The sequence below is a fragment of the Abramis brama genome (genome assembly GCF_963993115.1).
Source record: "Abramis brama genome assembly, chromosome: 18".
Taxonomy (NCBI): domain Eukaryota; kingdom Metazoa; phylum Chordata; class Actinopteri; order Cypriniformes; family Leuciscidae; genus Abramis; species Abramis brama.
The window spans coordinates 28,902,160-28,924,539 of record NC_139980.1 but is presented as its reverse complement, the minus strand read 5'-3'; the positions used below and the strand labels follow the sequence as shown (position 1 = coordinate 28,924,539).

The 22,380-nt window shown below is 36.7% G+C and overlaps 1 protein-coding gene across 1 annotated transcript in view; it reads left to right on the top strand.

Annotated features, from left to right (window-relative positions):
* slc35f1 (solute carrier family 35 member F1) overlaps nt 1–22,380 on the top strand; it is a 93,410-nt gene that overhangs the window by 52,022 nt on the left and 19,008 nt on the right. The window contains exons 3-5 of the mRNA XM_084090962.1: nt 9,930–10,057; nt 14,468–14,627; nt 15,447–15,603. Of these exons, the coding sequence (XP_083947088.1) occupies nt 9,930–10,057; nt 14,468–14,627; nt 15,447–15,603 (445 nt within the window). The remainder of the gene's footprint in view (nt 1–9,929; nt 10,058–14,467; nt 14,628–15,446; nt 15,604–22,380) is intronic.

Below are 22,380 nucleotides of genomic sequence, written 5' to 3'. Positions count from 1 at the left end.
GCTATATGGAATATCCGCTGAAGTGTCACTAGTATCTGATTTCACAGATAATATAAAAATGTTGATACAATGATGTTGTTGTGTTTGTTATTGTCATCTGTTGCCATTGTACAAGCAGGATGTGGCGGTTGGTCGGTGTGTTAATTGTCCCGCCCCTCCTCCACTGTGATTGGACGGCTGGGTAAAAAGTGACAGTGATGAGCACTGCGTTTTAACCAGAATTGAGCATTTTTCAGCTCTTGCCATCCAGAAAAAAGCAGCAGGTTTCAGTATGGATAGATGCTCAGCGCCTTGTCACGCTCCTGGCGTTTTTAAATAAGCTGCGCTCCCATTGAAAACAAATTTTTAAGAATATGCTGACGTTAGGAAAAAAACATGCTTCGGTGGACACATGGCCTAAGACCACCAGTCTCTGGCATTTAGAACAAAGTCTACTGCAGGTGTAGAGTGTCATTTACTCTGAGCCTTTTGGCCTTGAGCTGTGAAGAGCCACGCCCCCTCACATTCATCACTGCCATAATCTGACATTAGAGGCTTGTACAACTTGTACAGCAATTGTAACTAAGCTAATTAATCATTTTGATGCGATACCCCTGGTATTGATTTTACGCTGCTGCGATTTGTTTTTACTCTGGCATCTACACACGTCTAGAGATGTGGCATCAGGAACCGTTTGAATCGCTGATATTAGGGCGCAATTATTTTTTAGATGTTTCAAAGCTTGATTTCCTGGTGGATTGCAACAGCAAAATCAATCAATTTTATCTTTTCACAGCTTGTCTCGGAGAAACATCCATTTAAAAAAATAACTTCAGGGTTTATAAGCATTTTGCATCCCAACATGAATCATGTCTTGCCAGTTATGATACTCGATGGAATGAATGGTAATGATTTTTTGGAGTGAGTTCACATTATTCAAACTGTTGGGATTTGCTCTGTGATGACTTTTTGTTTTCATGTTTCCTGGTATAACTTATGTAGGGCCCTATGAAATCCATCTTATTTCCCCCAAAATTCTGTTCATTTTTTTCACAAATCATTTTTTTTCTGTTATAAATTTGGTGGATACCGTTTTTTTTCCCCGTTGTCTGGATTTATTATAGGGGTGGTTGATTATGATTTCACTTTTCTAACTTTTAGTTAGTCTGTAATGTTGTGGTTTGAGCATAAACAACATGTGCAAAGTTACAACGCTCAAAGTTCAAAGCAAAGGGAGATATTTTATTTGAAAGAAATAGCTTTTTAAGGACTACAAGAAACGGCTGGTAGGGACTACATGACATTGCTCTGGGGTTAGTGACATCACTAAAATTTACATAAACCCTGCACCCAGGAACACGATTTATAGATTATCAAGACAGAATATGCTAATCAATGACTAGAAGACAACTACACATAAGCTACATAAATTCACCAACTAACCATTCAGAAATGTTGTCTACATGTCACTTCTTCTCGAGCCTCTCCATCTTTGTCTGACTCCGGTTTGAACATACTAAAAGTTTTTGGAATTTTCAGTGCATGTCTGTGTGAGGTAAAAGGACACAAGCTCATTTGCATTTAAAGGGACAGACACAAAAATGGTGCGTTTTTGCTCACCCTCAAAAAGTGACAATTTTAATATGCTATATAAAAATATTTGTATTTTGAGCTAAAACTTCACATACACACTCTGGGGACACCAAAGACTTATTTTACATCTTCTGAAAAGGGCATTATGCCAACCCTTTTAAAATATATATATTTTTTTAATTTAACGATTTATGAAAAGTTTAATAAAATAACATTTTTAGGGTCCTAACTGTTTTATTATTTCCCAAATTCTCTTTCAGAGACGCACATAAAATGCAGACTCATATTTAAATAGCAGTCTTTTTATGTTTTAATATTCACAGGAACTAGTCCATATCATGATTTGATTAAATGTATAGCCTTTGGATTAATTCATCCAAATTTTGTCAAACTCTGTGACATTCCACATTATAGTGAAAATTCATTTTTAATAACTGGATTTGTGCACTACTTACCCTGCCTTTAGATGCATTTCAATAGCATAAAATACCTTGCTGAAACTATAGGTTATACAAGTGAAATGCATATTGTACATTGTAGGAGGAGAGGTGGCCTCCACAGTCAGTTTGTAGCATATCCATCACACCGTCTTCATTATCTCTTGCAAAATCGAGTGCTAGGATGATTGCTGGGTAATGTGTGTGGTCAGTGCTTTCTCCTTTACATTGTTGATTACCCCAGAAAGCTTCTTTATTGTTTTTTTAGAGGCCAGCTGTATCCACTCCTTCTCACTGACACAGATTAGAAGTGTTGAGCTGGCAGGAGTGAGGGAAGAGATTTATTGTTTGCATTGCTACGACTCCTTGACTCCATTCTGTTCCCCCCATGGACAGATAATCAATAAACCGTGTCCACACGATGATGGGGCGTGCATGCATCCTCCTCGGCCAGTGTTGAGTGTGAATAAGCCCTTCACGACCACACACACATATATCCAATGTAGCTTTTTGGAGGTTGTGTTGAAGTGATTCTACAGTGGCACAGACACTTAGCTCAGTTTGGTGCTGTTAATGCCAAGGTCATGGGTTTGATTCCCAGCAAACATCACATATAGATAAAATATATACCATGAAAGCAATGTAAGTCTAAAACATGAAGTTGTTTGTTGAAAAATCGTTTGATGTTTAAATTAATAAATGTTCATACATCTGGTTAAATTTGGTCTGTTTGACACGTTTGGGTGCAAGTGTCTAAATGTAAATATGCAGATGAAGTCTAATCACGGTATAGACCTTATGTAGCCCCGCCCCTTTTCAGCGCTGCGCTCGTTGTCTTTTGTCTTCCGGTCTGTATTTTCACAGCGATCTTGCGCATTTATGAATGAACGGCTCGTTTTAAAATCTTTCCGGTCGACTGACATTTGTTAAGACATCTGCTTTAAACATTACAGTCCTCATGATAACTTTCGTTAACTTTACTTTACGTAAATCCACTTCAAAAGCTAATTGCTCCTGGACAGCAGCGCCATAGAAATATACAGAGCGACCACAAAAACGGAAGTTCAAAGACAATATTTTAAAGATGGCTGCACCCTCGTTTCTCTGGCGCATAAGGTCTATACAAATTGTCTGTGCACGGATGATGACCTACTTTCTACATTTGCTTGAGCATCCATTTACAATGTGATGGATAAATGAAAGCAATTTTAAAGAGCTAACATATTGCCTACTGCACATTTACACTGCCAACAAATTTTTACAAATAGAATGTAAAACGTATACAGTATGCTACACTGTTGTCAAACAACCTCATTAATTTTTATATTTAATTCAGCAAGTGATATCCAGTTTCATCTGAAAAAATAAAAAAATGGTTAGTTTGTCAATGTTCTTGTTCTTTATTTATTTATATAGCACCATTTAATACAACAGGTATTGCCCAAAATGCTTCACAATTTGCTATCTAAAACAATAAGACAAACATAAAAAAATAACTTTTTAAGTTCTATGTAAAAATCAAGGTTAAGGAGGATCTTAAGGTCACCATGAAATCAAAATGGACAATTCTTGTTTTTTTGTTTTGTTTTGTTTTTAATGGAATATTGATGTATTTATTATAAATTATTTATGCGTGCACATTTTTTTTTTATTCATGTGCCCTCATAATCATCAAAGATTGCAGCAATAGCAAACCACAACGATCCAATGATTCAATCAATTCCCGATGGACAAAATCAAGTCCCGTCTTACATTTTCTCTTGTTCGAGAGGCCGTTTCACTCAGATCACAATAGAGGAGAAAAGCATTGCAACTTCTGTTTCATTTCGGCTTTAAGATTCTGTCATCATTTGCTCACCCTTATGTCAGTCATGTGCAAGTTTTTATTATGCAGAACACACGAGGGAATTATTGAACAACATACTGTCCTGAAAAGTAGTTTATATATTATTTGTGCATATAAGTTGTGCAGAATGTTAATTTATTTCATCTTTTCTTTGAAGTCAGTCTACAATATCTGATGTACACCTGCAAACAGGACATTTGCAGTTATTAGTATCTTGTTTGTAATGGGAGAACAGATAATGATTCTCTGGAAGGGACCTTTAGTCTCAGGAGTGATCATATTAGTTCTATAAGGCTTTTAGTAATTGGCAAAGTAAATGTAGCTGCACAGAGGATTTCTGCATTATTTATTAATTTAACGGCTGCTTTTATCATAAGTGCTTCATGCTCTCCTGAGTATAGCTGTTTTGTCTTGACTACTGTAGATGCTTTTACCTCAGGGCTTCAGGCTTTTCTTTGAGGTTTACACGGCATCATAGGATCACCACTGATTTACACCAAGTTCACACCAAGAATAATACTCATAAAGTTAACTATAACGATTAATATATCAGTGTCCACGTCAACGCACAATAGCATTCTGTTTATTCTAAGCACGAGCTGCAGGTTTGTCGTCCGCTACTATGATTTATTAGCTCTTAAAGTAGGATATACAGTGAGGAAAATAAGTATTTGAACACCCTGCTATTTTGCAAGTTCTCCCACTTAGAAATCATGGAGGGGTCTGAAATTGTGGATTTTTTTTTTTAGATTATGTCTCTCACAGTGGACATGCACCTACGATGACAATTTCAGACCCCTCCATGATTTCCAAGTGGGAGAACTTGCAAAATAGCAGGGTGTTCAAATACTTATTTTCCTCACTGTATATATATATATATATATATATATATATATATATATATATATATATATATATATATATATATATGTCTGTCTTGTTGCCTTCTCACTTTCCGTATTACTCTCTGATCTGTCCCTATATGCTCTTAAAAATAAAGGTTCCCAAACGTTGTTTTTTTGCAGTGAAGCCAGAGAAGAAACATTTTTTGGGTTCCTTTTAGAACCTCTCAGTAATCAGTTCTTAAAAGAGCCATTTTTCTTAGTGTGAAGAACATTTTAATAATCTAAAGAATGGTTCCAATGAAATAACCCTTTGTGCAATGGAAAGATGTTAAAGGTTCTTAATGGAATGATTGATGGCAGTAAAGAACCTTTATTTTTAATAGTGTATATCAGTGATGTATTGTGGTCTTCTGAAAAGGCCAATGTCCCATTTCTGAGTTTGGGTTATTTAGTGCAATATAACTTCATGTGATTAATTAATGTGTGCGTATCAACACCATTTACCACATTACACTACCTTAAACATTTTGTCCATTGCATAAATAATAATTAAAATAGTACAGTACGAAGCAAATTGTGTATGTTTTATTGCACACTACTTTCTTCTTTGGACCATTAGACACACACACACACACACACACACACACACACACACACACACACACACACACACACACACACACACACACACACACACACACACACACACACACACACACACACACACACACACACCATGTTTACTTGGGGACATTGCATACATTTCTATTGTTTTTAACCCACTTACAAAATTAAAAAGTACTTTAACTATTTGAATATATTTTAAAATGTTCAGTCTCATTACTCCAGTCTTCAGTGTCACATGATCCTTCAGAAACCATTCTAATATGCTGATTTGCTGCTCAAGAAATATTTCTTATTATTATCAGTTAAAAACAGTTGTGCTGCTTAATATATTTGTGGAAACCGTGATATCTTTTTATATATTAGTAGGATTGCCTGATGAATAGAAATGTTAGGGTTAGTCAAAGTGTATTTAAAAAATAAATAAATAACTAAATAAACATGGCATTTTGATAATTTAATTTTCACGTCTTTTTCTACAAATCTGAGACCTACCATAAGCCATTTGCAAATTTGAGGACATATGGGCCTTGCACTGCCAGTGTGAGGATGAGTGGTCTGTCGAGAGATCCATCTTTAGAAACTCTGGTAACACAGTGGGATTTGTCAGTGCTTTCTGAGAACAGGATTATTATATGGTGTCTCAGAATGACCTGTCTTTAAGAGTAATTTTCTCTTCCTTGTTTGACCAGCATGCTCTCCCCAGTCAGTCCCTTTAACAAGCTCTACGATGACATCTCTATCACAGCTGCTGCCTGTGGTCACCCTGTTAAAGTCAATATAATGGCACACCATTAACATTCTCACGAATGGGAGGTGGGAATAGATAATATGATTTAAAAGAAAAACGATGGAGGCCTCACAGAAAACAGTTCACTTTCATATACCCTTATAAAGCTGAGAGGGACAGAGTGTTCGCTCAAATTACTACATTTTTAATGTCGTTCCAAACCTGTATGAGTTTTTTCCCCCTGTAGAACACAAAAGGAGACGCTTAGCATAGTGTTCAATGAGGACAAGCACAAATGAGATCTATGTCAGAGGGCATGAGTTTAATTTGATAGTAACTTAAATTTAGATCTGCGGTCGGTTGCACAACTTTAAGAAAATCCTTTAGAATTATAACTAAGGGTTTTCTTATATTGATTTATATTCTTATTTTTTTATATATATATCATGATAAAACATTTTTTTTAAGTAAGATTGCATTATGTACTTGTGTAACTAAATAGAAATATTGATCTGATATACTAAATAATACACATATTTTATTAAAATAATGAAATTGTATCTGCCACAATGTGTGTGCATATCCACTCTCTTCTGACTGAGATTTTAGATCTTATCTGCTGCTTCTGTCATGTTTCCAGTACTTGTATGCTCTGTTGTTGTTTTTAGATAAAGCAGATTTAAAGAGATAGTTCACCCTAAAAGGAAAATAAAGTCATAAATTACTCACCCTGGGGTTGTTCTAATGCCGTATGCCCTTCTCACGTGTTCTGGGGGTTTAATGAAAATCCTGACCTTGGCCATCGGTCCTTGCACGGCTACAAGAGTTACATTATTATTATATTATCAAAAAAGTGACACGTAATACAATCCATGTACCATGAATATATCCGTTGTGTTCATCATAACAAGAAGTTATCGCGTGATGCTTTTTCTGGGTGAGACGGAGTGAACTGCGATGCTAACAGTGTCACACGAACTCGCACGGCGCGTAGCCATGCACACACCAATGGCCAAGATAAGGATTTAATACATTAAATTGCATATCTAATACTCCCAGAACACTTGGAATATATGACACGTGTTGCATGGGATCATTCTGTGATACTTTTGCCTCTTTTAAAAAAAGCTTGATGTTGGTCGCTATTCACTGCCATTATATGGACGAGCGCGAGCAGGACATATTTTTCAAATCCTCCTTTTGTGGTGCATACAGCATTAGAACAACACCAGGCTGAGTAAATAATGACTTAATTTAGGTGAAATGTCCCTTTAAAGTACTTTTCTCTGGACCATTAAATCTAACCCCAGTAAAAGGCATCTGCAAATGTAATTATAATCTCCGCTTAATGTAATCTATAGTAAAATGTTTGATTACCTTTGGGGAGACAGGCCTACTCCTTGTTTGATTGTCATTGATGTTGAATGTATCTGCCCTTGCCTGTAATATCTCATTTCACACTTTCTTATGAGAATATTTTTCATTATTTTATTCTTTGAAATCATTTAACAGTCACATTTAAAGTCTTAATTGCCAGTTGTTAATTCCATTAATGCTGTTTTTTAGAAACTGAATAGGAAAGAATGAATACATATCGACAGCCGGTATTGAAACATACAGTATAATGAACATACAGTGCATTATAATGCATTAGGGAAATGTCACCTAATAGATTGAAAAAATACTTAACTCAGAACTTTATTTATTTACTGATTGATTGATTGATTGTTATTATTAATAATTGTGTGTAAATCAGAGTATAAATACAGAATTATTTCAGGTCACCTTGCATGTGCAGCTTGAGATCTACTGACTTACACTTCGATTATCAATAATATTCATCACATATTTAGCTGTGATGTTCCAAAGCCCTGAATTTGTTTCTAAAAGTAGTTAATATATGATTTTGTGGTTTATCCAGGATTCGTTAATGCTTAATACAATTCATTCCTCCCTTTAATTGTACAAGTGTGTTTGTCACACAATCTCAATGGAAAATGTATTTATCCCCATGCTTCAATTGTTCAATTGTTCAATTCTTCAACTGCTTCTCCATTTTTGTCTACAGTACTTTTAGTTTTATAGTCACAGAATACAGTTGCAAGCGAACACGTGACATACGCTTTGCTTTATATTCCTGCTGGTCTACGAGCAGCTTTTTCAGAAATCTTTCTTTCTTGGTCTGCAGATTTTATCTTGACTTTACCAGTTGCATTTCCTAATAACATTTCAGATTGTGGAAGCTGCAAAGAACAAAACAATTGTTTTGTGTTCGATTAGATTAGAGCAATCATCCTTATTTTCTGAGGTTTTGTCTGCTGGAGCCATCCTGAGAGCTTTGAAATGTTGAAAAGGCCTAATGAGTCAATTAAATGTTAAGGTTTTGCAATAAAACACTAGTGGTTTAAAAGGAAGTGCTCAAACTTTGGAAAAAAAAATTGGAACAGAAATAGTTTTCCCCCCCAAACTAGTAGTCAGGCTGTCCATTAAAAGTTTCTGGAATATGCCAGACATCAAGTTTGTTCCCTGCAGAAATTGTCTTCATTTGTCAGAATTGTCAGAAATTGTCTGTTCATTTAGAAACGACCAAAATGGACAGTTCAGTAAAGTGTCGTGGCTAATGCCTGCAAGAGAAAGTGTGTGTGAAACTGTTAGAATGTCTGCAAAGACTTTTGTTCCTACAGTAAGTTCTCCTCGTCTTGCTTTATTACCTGCAGTGCTTCTGCTGTTATGATTCTATAGAAAACTCATATTTATTTCAAGAGCAGCTTTGCTGTGTAAAGAGATTACTGCAGTATTTTAACAAAACCTCTGTGCAGAAAGAAAACTGGTTGTTGTATTTTATTTCTTCAGGGTCGGATCTGCAGGATCCCTTTGCGCCTATCGAAACATCTGTAGAACTGTAGTTTCTTGAAAATTAACAAATTATATTTATTTTGACCTTTCTTTACTAATCTTGTTTTGGCTTATTTTTTGTACCATGTCATATGTCATATTTCTTGTGGAAAGTGTTTTATTATGATGCATTTTAAATTGAAATACATTTTACATTTTAAACAAACGTTAGTAAACCCTACGGTTCAAAGGTTTAGGATCTTTCTTTTCCTTTCTTTTTGAAAGAAGTCTCTTAAACTTAGCAAAGCTACATTTATTTGATCAAAAATACAATAAAATGATGAAATATTATAAACATTTTAAATAAATGTTTTGTATTTAAATATATTTTAAAATAGAATTTATTCCTGTGATGGCAAAGCTGATTCTTCAGTGTCACATGATCCTTCAGAAATCATTCTAATATGCTGATTTGCTGCTCAAGAAAAACTTCCCATCAATGTTGAAAACAGTTGAGGAAACTTTTCCTTGAGGATTCTTTGATAAATATTAAGGTCCAAAGGACATAATCTGTTTGATAGAACATTATAAATGTCTTTACTGTCACTTTGATCAATTTAATATAATGTATTCCTTGCTGAATAAAAGTATTTTATAACAAAAAAACAGTAGTTTTGTATATACAAATTATTGGTTTATTCTTTTTGGGGTCATTTTTGATTTATTATATGGTACGATCTACTCCATGCGACCTAATCCATGTATCCCTAATCTATCCTTAAAATCTGAGGTCAATTATTTATAGGAATGATGTTCCAGGTCCATCAGCAAAAGAAGGTTTATCCAGGATTATGTTCTGCTCATTGTTCTGTTCATATTAATATCAGCCTTCAGCCTGCTTGACTTCAAACCAATCAACAAATTGACCGCTTTTCCAAAGAGTTTGAACGTATAAGTTCATATTGATCGTGTAAAATGACTTATACCACAGCAGACTGTCTATAAGTGAACTCACTGTGGACCTTCATGTTTTCCCACAGGAGAGGAGAATCTACTGGCAATACTGAAAAGAAGATGGTGGAAGTACATGATTCTGGGATTGATTGATATAGAAGCCAATTACCTGGTCATTAAAGCCTACCAGTACACCACACTGACCAGCGTTCAGGTAGGTTACACCCCAGCAAATGTTTATGAGTGTGTGTTTGTGCATTGTGAGGGAAAGAAAAGAAAGATTGTGAAATCTAAGAAGCGAAAACGCAGTGGCTTGAAGCCTTTGTTATGTATGTCCGATTGGCAGTTAAAGCTCGGCTGTTTGCCTCACATTGCTTGTCATTTAATCTTCATTAAGGCGCTGTTAGTGCTGAAAGAGCCTTATTCACGTCACTGCTAATGGTGTTTGATTAGTGGCCAGAGGAGGTCTCAATGATTATTAGAGATTCCAACAGAGAAAAGGATCGATTTTTTTCACTTCTCACTCTTCTATTACCATCACCAACAGTCATTACAAGAGCCCTTGTGGATGCTAAGACTGACATCAACTATTTGTTAGAGAATGTGCTGGCATCCAGGCATATATTAGCCTAGTCTGCTCTACCATTAGACACTCAATGGGACATTCAGACAGGCTTTTATCAGGTGTGAAGGTGTAACTGAGAGGATCAGCTCAATCAGGATCAGATCAATAAGGATTTTATAATGTGCACAAAAGAGTACACATCTTAAAACAAGAGTGTGTTGTTGTTATTGATTTCTTTGTGATAAGATCCCACAGCATTATGATAGCATGTGACTACAGGTGAATACAGATGCTGTTCGATATTTATACGCCCCAAAACACAAACAAACACCACAGAGGCATCATTCCCTCTCAAGATTTTGTTGGTATTGATTGCAACTTTTAAAAAAATGTGCAACCTCTAATTGCAGTATCTTTGATCATTTTTATGCTTATTGCTTGAAAAAGGAGTTGTGGCAGAAATAACACATTTAAGTGGCTAAATTTGAAGAGGGCGCGCTAACAAGGACGCTAAAGACCGCAGCCACTAGCATCAGTCGCTAGTGTGCCTCTTGAGGCAAGGGGAGTGAGTACTGGCCTACGTCCGTTATACTCACTCCCCTAAACCTCACTCCCATCTTGGTCACGGCACCAAATGTCACGGTTCTAATCGACCCGCTCCGAGCGGGATTCACACCGGGGTTTCCGGCGTGGGAGGTGGGTGCACTAACAAGGACGCTAAAGACCGCAGCCGCTAGCATCAGTCGCTAGTGTGCCTCTTGAGGCAAGGGGAGTGAGGTTTACACGCACAGCTCTTACTGGCCTACGTCCGTTATACTCACCCCCCTAAACCTCACTCCCATCTTGGTCACGGCACCAAATGTCACGGTTCTAATCGACCCGCTCCGAGCGGGATTCACAACGGGGTTTCCGCTATCGTCAGTCACTAATGCGCCTCCTGAGGCAAGGGGAGTGAGATTTACACGCACAGCTCTTACTGGCCTACATAAAACAAAAATAATTATAATGCAAATCTCAAAGCTTCTCTATACAATGAAACTGCATAATCACTGGCTGTCAAGTTTACTTGCTGCTTAGATTTGTTTATTAAACACAGTAACACTGTATATTAGCTCAGTATGAATCTAATCCACTTGCAGGCAACTTTACTTCTAGATGAACATGTTTTGCACATAAATGAACTACTAAGTTGTTTGGGTCATGTCATATCTAGCCTAGGGCACCAGCCAGGACTACATCAAAATAATGTGTATGACATCCCTGCAAACATGGACTTGGTTTTCAAGAGTCCAATTTTTTTCTTTAAACGATGTTAGATGAGCAAGCTTGAATTGCAACAGGGAATGTTGGAAAATGTCTCATTACAGAATTTATAAACTGTTAGGGAATATGATCAAATGTGTTAATTTTTTATCATAATCACACCAAATTAATGTTAAATTAACATGGTAAAAGTAATATTTTTTATGACAATTTAAAATAATATCAATTAATTTAAGTGTTCAAATGAACTTGTGAGCTATATTGTATTTTATAATGTCATTACATTTTGTCCTGTCTAAAATAGTTGCAAGGTCTCCTCGATTCAAGTTGTTGTTTTTTATTTAATAAACCAAAAACAGGCTGCATATCATTTGATGGAAATGAGCAACATTTGTTTGGAACGGAGTGCTGCATGCAGATAAGTGAAAAACGTATCAGATTTATAACAGGAACCGCACTGATGACAAACAGCAAGACATTGAAAAACTTCAGATTCCAGCATTGACACTCATTATAACACACTCTAATGAACTGAAACCTCCTGCTTGAAATTTCCTCTGTTAGATGCATTTATTAAATGAACAGATTATTTTATCTAAAGCGACTTAACAGCGAGGAACACTACAACATTAGTGATTCATCAGGAGACAGGTGACATTAGGTGCTCAAAAAGTTTCAAAGTTTGCCAGAAAAGTACAAGCTATAATGTTGAGATTACATTACAAAAATGTACCATAGTGCATAGTAAAATACCATTGGCATTTGTGCAATTTAAGCTTAAATATTATTTCACAAATATGTTTCATATCATGTTTTTTGTTGTTGTTGTCTATAATATGTTCTTTTCCAATTTTATTAAAGTGATATATATATAAGGCTGGAATATACTACATGGTTTTTGCTCTGATTTTTGCCAAGACAGCATACAAATGTGCTTGGCTCGTTTTTTCTTTTGTGCTTCAAGAAACAGTTACTTTGTTTTTGCTTCACCAACAACAGTGTTTTTAAACACAATACCTAGTTGCTGAATGATTCTGTGTTGGAATGATTCAGTTTGAGTTAATGATTCAGTTCCTTTTTGAATCAGCATTTTTGTACTAATGATTTAATGAACGATTCAATGACTCACTCATTAGGTCACTTGTCGCCAACTACTGCGGCGTATTGATGTAAAAGTCTTTTCCATCTATCTAATAAAACTGGAAACTTGGTACAGTAAAAAAAGAGGGATTAAAATGACTGATGTGATTTTAATTTATATAATAATTTAATATAATTTACAGTATTAACAATGACGTAGTAATTAGGGTTTTGCTGTTGTCAAAGTAAATTCAATATGCAAGTATAACAGAACAACAGTAAATTAGATTAAATGTCAATTTCATAGGGTAAATCATACCCTACGCAGCCCACCTTTCTCATTTGTTAAACCTTACATTGTGTACAAGATGAATCAAATGAAGTCACAAACAGAGACATAGTAAGTGACTGATGAACAAGCCAGAGGCTTGTGCAGAGCTAATGCATTTTCAGCTTTAAATTGGAAAAAACATTTTCACATTTTCAACATTTTCTAGCGTGATAGCTTGTTTGATGAGGTCAGTCGGGTTGCTGCTCATCCCACACTGGAGTTCATCACGCTGTGCTCTTCTCCGTGTGAGGAGATGCTTCCCGCCTCCCAAACTTTTGCATGCTGTTTCCCCCTGTGGATCACAACGAATGTATTTTAACATTTTCATATAGACCGTAATGAGGTTACACAACGGCTCATCAATATTAATATGCAGTCATGCCGAACCATACGATGGAGCCGCTCTTTAAAACATTTACCTATTAAGAGTAGATGATTGCTTGTTATAGATGGTCATGGTGTTGGCTGAGGTCCAGAATGCAAATGTCCTTACTAATTCTGCTTATATATTCTCTTCTCCTTCTCCTGTTCTCCTTTTCGTGTTATCGACTGGGCCAAAAAAATATATTTTTGACACATGTCTCTGATCTTAGTGCATAAACAGAGGCTTTGTATGAATTTTATGACCTCATTATATCTCTTGTGTGTCCTTCAGTCATTGAGAACTCATGAAAAATGTATTTGCACTAAACTTTTTAATACCTTACTAGAGGAATATTATCAGATTGGAGCTGAGAATCTGTCTATCTATCGTTCTATCAATCGTTTTATCAGATTGCCCACACTTGCCCATATGGAAGCTGGATTGGAATGAAAGGAAGTGTTCTTAAATACTGTATAATGAACAATTAAAAATTTTTGATTAAATATATAAACAAGTCTTTGTTAAACTAAACTTTACTTTTCTAGTTGAAATTACGGTAACACTTAGGGTCCAATTCTCACTATTAACTAGTTGCTTATTAACATGCATATTACTTGGATATTGGCTGTTTATTAGTACTTATAAAGCACATATTAATGCCTTATTCTGCATAACCATATTCTACATCCCTTAATCAGACCCAATACCTAAACTAAACAACTACCTTACTAACTATTAATAAGCAGTAATTAGGAGTTTATGGATGCAAAAGTCGTAGTTACTTGATAGTGAGAATTGTACCCTAATCTAAAGTGTGACCGTTTATTTACATTTATATGAAGTTTCAATTATATTACATTAAATTTTTGTTCTGCATCTCATATGTTTCCTCAATTCAAATCCAGGAATTGAATCAGAATTTAAAAGGCATTTGTAAGCTATTTTAACATTTTGCATGAACATGTTTCCCTTTGAGGTTTATGTTTTTGATTTTTATTGAATTCTTCAATTTGTTCCCCAGCTGCTGGACTGCTTTGTGATCCCCGTGGTGTTGCTGCTGTCGTGGTTCTTCCTGTTAGTCAGGTATAAAGCGCTGCACTTTGTGGGTGTGGGAGTGTGTCTCCTGGGCATGGGCTGCATGGTGGGCGCTGACGTCCTGGTGGGCCGACAACAAGGCCTCGGTAAGTCCTCATCCCTACACCAGTGTCACGGCACACCCTGAATATTAACCCACACAATAACCCTCTCTCCTTTCCCCTGGGTGGTGTTTTGTTTCTCGAGCAGCCACAGTCCAGACGTTACATCAGTGTAAAGCAGTGCCCAATTCTCTCGAGAACCCTGGATCATGCAGATTGATTCAGTTTCAGAGTCAGTTATTAAATATGAATGAACAGTAGGGGCTTGTCCGTATACACACACAGCTTTCCCCAAGGAGCGGTTTAATGAAAAACATACTAATTTGCAGCAATTATGCTGTTGTTAGAGTTGTCTGAGAATAATTTACCCACCACTGAGTAAGTGTTTACATTTATGCATTTGGCGGATTGCTTTTATCCAAAGCGACTTGCAGTGAATTCAAGGTATACGTTTTATAGGTATGTGTGTTCCCCTAGAAATGTAACCCTTGTCTTTGGCTTTTAACACATGTATTGCTTTACCTGTTGAGCTACAGAAACTAGAATATTATTTTCATTGTCATTGTTTTTTTGAGCCTGAAATTTACTTTTAAAGAGAAACAATTTATGATTATAAATATTATTTTACATATACATATTATTAAAATATAATTCATATTATTAAAATAATGTTTTATTACTTATTTTACAGGAAAATTAGTATTTGAGCACCTTGACTATGGATCTATGATGTTCTAAGAAAAAAATAGTTTCAGAATTAACAAATATTTGCATGGAGCATGTTTAGTTAGGGTTTTAGCATATATAACCAGTAAGTGCATGGATTGTTTTATCTAATATACGACTCGTGTCTGTTTCATACAGGGGACCATAAACTCTTAGGGGATCTATTGGTTCTTGCTGGGGCGACGCTCTATGGGATCTCCAATGTTTGTGAGGAGTTCATCGTGAAGAACCTGAGCCGGGTCGAATTCCTGGGAATGATGGGTCTCTTTGGCTCCTTCTTCAGTGGTATCCAACTGTGAGTCTCTTACTCTTAACAGTCTATGGGGCCCTATTTTAACGATCTAAGCGCATGGTCTAAAGCACACGGCGCAAGTGCACTTAGGGCGTGTCTGAATCCACTTTTGCTAGTTTAATGACGGGGAAAATGGTCGGCGCCCCAGGCGCATGGTCTAAAAGGGTTGTCCCTATTCTCATAATGAGTAATGGGTGTGTTTTGGGATTTACGTGCGTTAAACCAATCAGAGTCTCATCTCCCATTCCCTTTAAATGCCAGTTGCGCTCGCACCATGGCAGATTCGCTATTTACATGACGGAATTTGATAGTGGATAGACCGAACGCGCAAACGGAACTGTTCGTGCGTGAGGTAAAAGTCCATCTACGGGACAAGCCGGATTCCACCATATCTTTATGTACACAATATTAATCTTTTACATTGTAATCTTTTTATTTGTAATATTTGGCATGTTTGTGTGCTGCTGTGTGTTTTAATAAGCTGAATGTACGCGCGTTGTGGACCCGCATATAGGCGCACATTACTAACGCTCTCATTAAATAACAAAAACAAATATTGCGCCATTTTTAGACCAGGTTTCAGTTGGTCAATGGCGCAGTCTATTTCTGCTGCCTCAAAATAGCAACGCGCCAACAATGCGCCTGAACACACCTCGTTTTCAGACCATGGGCGCACAAATGGATGCAAATGCATTTGCTATTTAAACAACGTGGCGCAGGACGTGAAAATGATAACTGCGTCGGACTGAAACTAGCAAAAAACACTTGCGTCGCGCTTGACGCTGCATTGCGCCGGGTGTAAGATAGGGCCGTAAATATTTAACGCTAAAGACCAAGTAATTGTAGTTTTGTGGCCTTTAAGCTTGCTTTCACCGATTGAACATGCTGAATCAGCGTTTGTCGGTCTTGGAGTGTCTGAGAAGTGACATGCTCTAATCTGGTGACTGTTTGCATTTGTCAGCGTCTGTTGGAACAATGTGAATTGGCCTTTAGCTTTTACCGTCATCTAATACTCACGCCGTCGTCTAATACTCGCACCATCAAAATTTTGATTTAATATTACTAGTAATTTAATAACACTGTTAAATATAGTCTTTAGCAAATCTCAAAATGAATATCCATTTTTAATACTGTACATTCTAAAGTTTTAATGCTTAACTCTTTCCCCCCCAGTGTTTGTGAAAAAGTTGCCAGCCAGTGGCACCATTTTTGTTAATTTTTACAAAAAATGTCATGGCCCCCAGAATATTTTGTTGTATGAATAGCCTATCTGAACATGCAGTATATCAAAAGAAAGAAAAGGCCCTCTGCTTTTAAACAAAAAAACTGTTTTTATTCTAGCTTAATGCATTATTATTTTATCAACACTTGAATGTAGGTATGTTTCATAAAAAAAGCAACATTTTGAGCAAAAAGCTGAGAAAATTGTATTTTTGTCAAAGATTTATTCTGGATCGGATTCAGAACTATGATAAAAACATAGGAGTAGATCAAGCCCATCAACACTCATAAAGCTTCACAGTCGTTTCCTCTTCATGGGTTCAACATTTCATTCAGTAACGTAGGGCAGTTTTGATTTATATGCTGTTTAATGTTGATGATCGCGTTATTTTAACATATGGATCTGCGTACATATGCTATTGCTTGTTTCTGCTTCTTCTTCACATGTCTTTTGATCCGGAGATTCACTGCTCTTTTAGAAGATGTGTCATAGCACCCTGGAAAATTCTGTCAATGGCGGGGATATATAGTTATATTAAATTGTATCATGTAAAATTACTGATTTTTGTGGGGTGGTATAATGCCCCTTTTCGCAAGATGTAAAATAAGTCTCTGATGTCCCCAGAGTGTGTATGTTAAGTTTTAGATCAAAATACCCCACAGATAATTTTTTATAGCATGGTAAAATTGTCCCTTTTTGAGGGTGGGCAAAAACGCATCGTTTTGTGTGTGTCTCTTTAAATGCAAATAATGAAGAGACTCAAGAAGAAGTGACAACATGTAGAATGCAACAGGACGTTTCTGGATGGTTAGTTCATGAATTTATGTTGCTGATGTGGAGTTAACTATCTCCAAGTCATTGATTAGCATATTCGTTCATGATAATCTATAAATCACTTGTGTGGGAACTGTTGAAATATGTCTACAGAGTGACATGCTATTTCATTTGTGTTACGTACTGTGAAAAGACAACAGCTTGAGCAGACTCACAAATGTGCTCTATACTACAACAACTAAGTTTATGTAAATTTTAGGGTTTGTGATGTCACTAACCCGGGAGGAAGCTTGTGTAGTCCCTACCAGCCGTTTGTTGTAGTCCTTAAAAAGCTATTTCTGTAAAAGAAAATATCTCCCTTTGCTTTGAACTTTGAGCGTTGTAACTTTGCAGATGTTGTTTATTCTCAAACAGCAACATTACACACTAACTAAAGTTAGAAAAGTGAAATCATAATCAACCACCCCTTTAATATTATTTAACTTTTTATTTCTCATTTTATTTAGACAAAGTATATAATTTTAATATCTGCCATTTAACAATTATTGAAAATAATTATAGTTCAACAGTTCCTAGAATAGTATAGACACAAAATAGCTGCCAAAACCCGAAGAGCGCTGGGCCGCCAGGTCTGGATGTGCCGCCATCTTTAATAGCTAAAGAGCTATTCTGCCACGTGTTGCTTTTTTCAATGCGTTGATTAGTGTAATTTTCTGTACAGTATCATGGCTAATGTAGTTTTTCACTAGGAATTCTGTTAAATACAATTATTTTAAAAATAAGCTGAAATAATGTGAATCAACAGAATTTAACAGAGTCGAATACCATGGATTAACAACCTCGTAGCTCACAGTAGGCCTGTTGTTAAAGGTTTAAAAGTTATCGTTCAAAATCAATTTCCCTATGGAGAAAATTTACATCCAGAACCCGACTGTAGGCTTATTGGTATCAACCAGAATATCTCTGCATACTATACTGTCAGTGGAATAAAAGCATTTTGGGCCCATATGGGTGTAGTTATGACATTTACCAATGCTAACCAGCCCCCCATTGGTTTCTCCTATGATGTAAACTAAAGGCTATAGTCTATCATAATTGTGCCATTGAATAAGACCCTTTACTCCAAGTTCCTCCAGGTAACCTTCACATGGTTTTAACAGAAATGTAATGATTTTTCTAGTAATTGCGAGTTACCTGGTAACCCACAATCACCCGCTGTCAGCCGCAGATCCTCCTCTCAGTTTGACGTTTACACAGCCTGCATGTCTAATTATCATTTCAACCAGAGCCGTTTGGATCTCCGACACCACATTTCCCAGCTACTTCCAAGCACGAGTCAGCTGGAAGGTTTTCGTCTCTATTCTTTTTTTATCCATCTGCAAACGAGGCACATTTGGACCGCCTGCGTCCCCCAGCAAGAGTACGGCAGCTCCAGCTGGAGCCGAATTTACCAGCCCCTCTCTCTCATCTAACACCTTTATTCCCCCGGTGCCGAAGCTTCAGTGTGCTTTAACATCTATATTTGCTGCGTATTTACATAAACGCCAACGACACAGTTTATCCATGCCAGCTGGGTGTAATTATGCTGAAAGGCATTCATATCTGACAGCAGGCTGGAATTGTGGACGAAGTCCTGCTTCCACTTAGTCTCACTGCTTTATAAAGGGCTCTAGAGGAAGCAGCGTGACAAGCCCACTGGATCTAGAATATTCTCTTTTGTTCTGTGGCTGCATCAGATAGTTTCATCTGCAGGGTTCAGGATGCACCTCTAGATGCTGTCGGCCGATGAGACTGTATCGTTGGCAACAGATCATCAGACCAGTCCTGTGACGGTGTCACACGGGGCCAGAGGATTGTTTCCCGCTCGGTTTTAATTGTGCGTGGGGGGGTGGGGGGATGGGATGACCTCCCTTACGAAAAAGAAGTTTATTCAAGTGTTCTATTAGTATACTTCTTTTAAACTAAAAATAAGAAAGTATACTTTCAGTCTACATTTGATATACTTCTCAAAAATATAAAAAATATACTTTATGTACTTCTCAGAAATATACTTAAAATTACACTTAAAGGTGGGGTATGTAATTCTCTTTTTTGGCCATTTTTTCAAAATCACTTAAAATCCTATTCCTAACCCACTTACAGCCACTGAGTTAGAAGCACTGAAATAAAAATTAAGCAATTTAATCATCTGTGGAACGGGTAGGACTCGAAAAACTCCAGCCAATCACTTCCAAGACCACCTAGAATCATTGGACAGTAAGTGCGTCAATCAAACGGTCGTACCATCCCCCTCCCCCCATCCATGTCCATGTTCTTTGAATGGGTGGAGTCAAAGGAAAGAAGGTAGGACCATTTGAGTTGTGTATTTTCAAAATCTGCTGGCCGTTTTGCAAATCACATACCCCACCTTTAAGTGTACTTGACTTATACTGAGAGAAAAGTCCAAGTATATTTGGCCTGTACTTGAACTCAATATTTTGATCAAGATATACTTAAAAGTATAATTAAGTATTCAAAGTATACTTGGCTTGTAGTTGTTAACTCTTTTGATTGAGTAGCCTATTAAATATACTTTTTTTTACATCGTTTTTCATATACAGTCTTATGAAACTTACATTGTTTGAAAATATTGATTAGAATATTGATATAAAACAGATATGTTTCTAATTCTGCGTATCTGAATTCTTGTGTAGGCTAGTCCACTGGTAGTGTATGGGAATTTACTCTAAGTCTACTTTTCCCACCATTGACTGAATTTTCCAGCTATTCATGTTTTCACTGTTGTACGGTAGGGGGCGCTATGACACATCTTCTAGTACAGAATCTCCGGATCAAAACACAGGAGAAGAAGAAGCTGAAACAAGTGATAGGCCCTGTCCCAAATGGCACACTTCATATGCACTTTCGGTCTTGTGGACTTACAATGGCTGCCGCGTGCACGTGTCCGTTAAGTCCGTGAGACCGTAGGGTGTCCCATTTGTCATTTTAAGCCTCAGAAGGGTGCTCGCGAGCGCCGCAGACTTCTTCCTGACAGTCAAAGCGGCATTACGTCACGAAAGTGCGGACTCGTAGGAAGACCACGAGTGCTTAGGTGCCATTTAAGATTGCTCACTCAAATGTAAAATAACGTGATCATCATCAAACATTAAACAGCGTGTAAATAAATTGTAAGCGTGTAAGCAAAACTGCTTAATATTACCAAATGAAATGAAGCGTAACCCATGAAGAGAAAACGACTGTGAAGCTTTGCCTTTCTTTATGAAACTTACCGACATTCAAGTGTTGATAAAAAAGGATGCATGAAGCTAATAAAATGTTTTTAAAATTAAAGTACTGTTAAATGTATTTTTCAAGTATAAAAAATAATATCTACATTTGAACATAGTAGGCTATACTGCAAGTGCAAAAATAATATATAAATAGTAAACTATAAGTATGTTATGTTCACTTAAAGAAAACTTACAAGTATACTTGCAGTATAAACTACTAAACTAGTAGTTTACTGAGAGTACACTTCAGTGTGTACTTGCATAAACTAAAAAAATTACTACTTGTATTAAAATAGTAAACTACTAGTATACTTATAAGTTCACTTGTAGTACAGATGCATTACAAATGAGAAACCTAGTTGTGTACTTAAAGTTTACTACTCTTACACTTATGGGGCCCTATCTTGCACCCAGCGCAATTGACTTTGTACACCGACACATGTATCATTCATATTTTGCACCCGACGCACAGCGCGCTTTTCCCTCCACAGAAGCACGTCGCTAAACTAGGGAATGAACTTGCGCTCCCTGGGCGGTTCAGCGCAAAAAAGGAGGCGTGTTCCGGCGCAAACGTTCCTTCATGCTATTTTGCAGGTTTAGAAAACAATTGCGCCACTAACCAGGAAAAAATAGTTTAAAGTCAGTGGCGCGTTGCGCATGTTATTCATATGCTATTTTAAGGGCGCATGCTTGGCCATAATCAGGGTTCGAAATGACTTAGGACTCTTGGGGGGTCCCCTAAAATTTAATTATTAAATTATTAAAAATTCTGAAGACTACAGTACCTTGCTACACTATACTGTAGGCAAAATTATATGGACCAATGTTGAAGGTGGGATAATGGTCTTGGGCTGTTCTTCATGGTTTGGGCTATAGGCCCAGTATTGTAGTGGTGTCTGGAGAAGTGGCTATAATCTAAACTCTGGAGCAACAAAGTTACAAGTTATTTTTCCTCTTTTTCTCTCCATGATGCAGGATTATAAATTAAGAAAAATAATATGAGCTTCCTAGATAGCTTACCAAGCTCTCATGTATATACTCATTCATGCTCAAATCACATTCACTTTAATCAACTCACAGACTTGAATTAAGTCCTGGTTATCTTTCATAATCACTGACTGAACAAGTAGGTTGTTATGCTAGCTTTGAATAACTAGTCTAGCTGCTAGGTCTGCTATGGAAGCTTGTTTCTGCCACAGAATAAAACATTTTAAAAGATAATTGCGACTTTTTATCTCACAATTGCGAGTTTAGATCTCGCAATTCTGACTTTATTTCTCAGAATTGCGAGATATAAAGTCAGAATTGCGTGAAATAAAGTTGCAATTGCGTCATATAAAGTCAGAATTGCGTGAAATAAAGTCGCAATTGTGTCTTATAGAGTCAGAATTCTGACTTTTATTTCTCGCAATTGCGAGTTTATATCACGCAATTCTGACTTTATAACACATAATTGCGAGTTTATATCTCGCAATTCTGACATCTTTTCTCAGAATTGTGAGATATAAACTAACA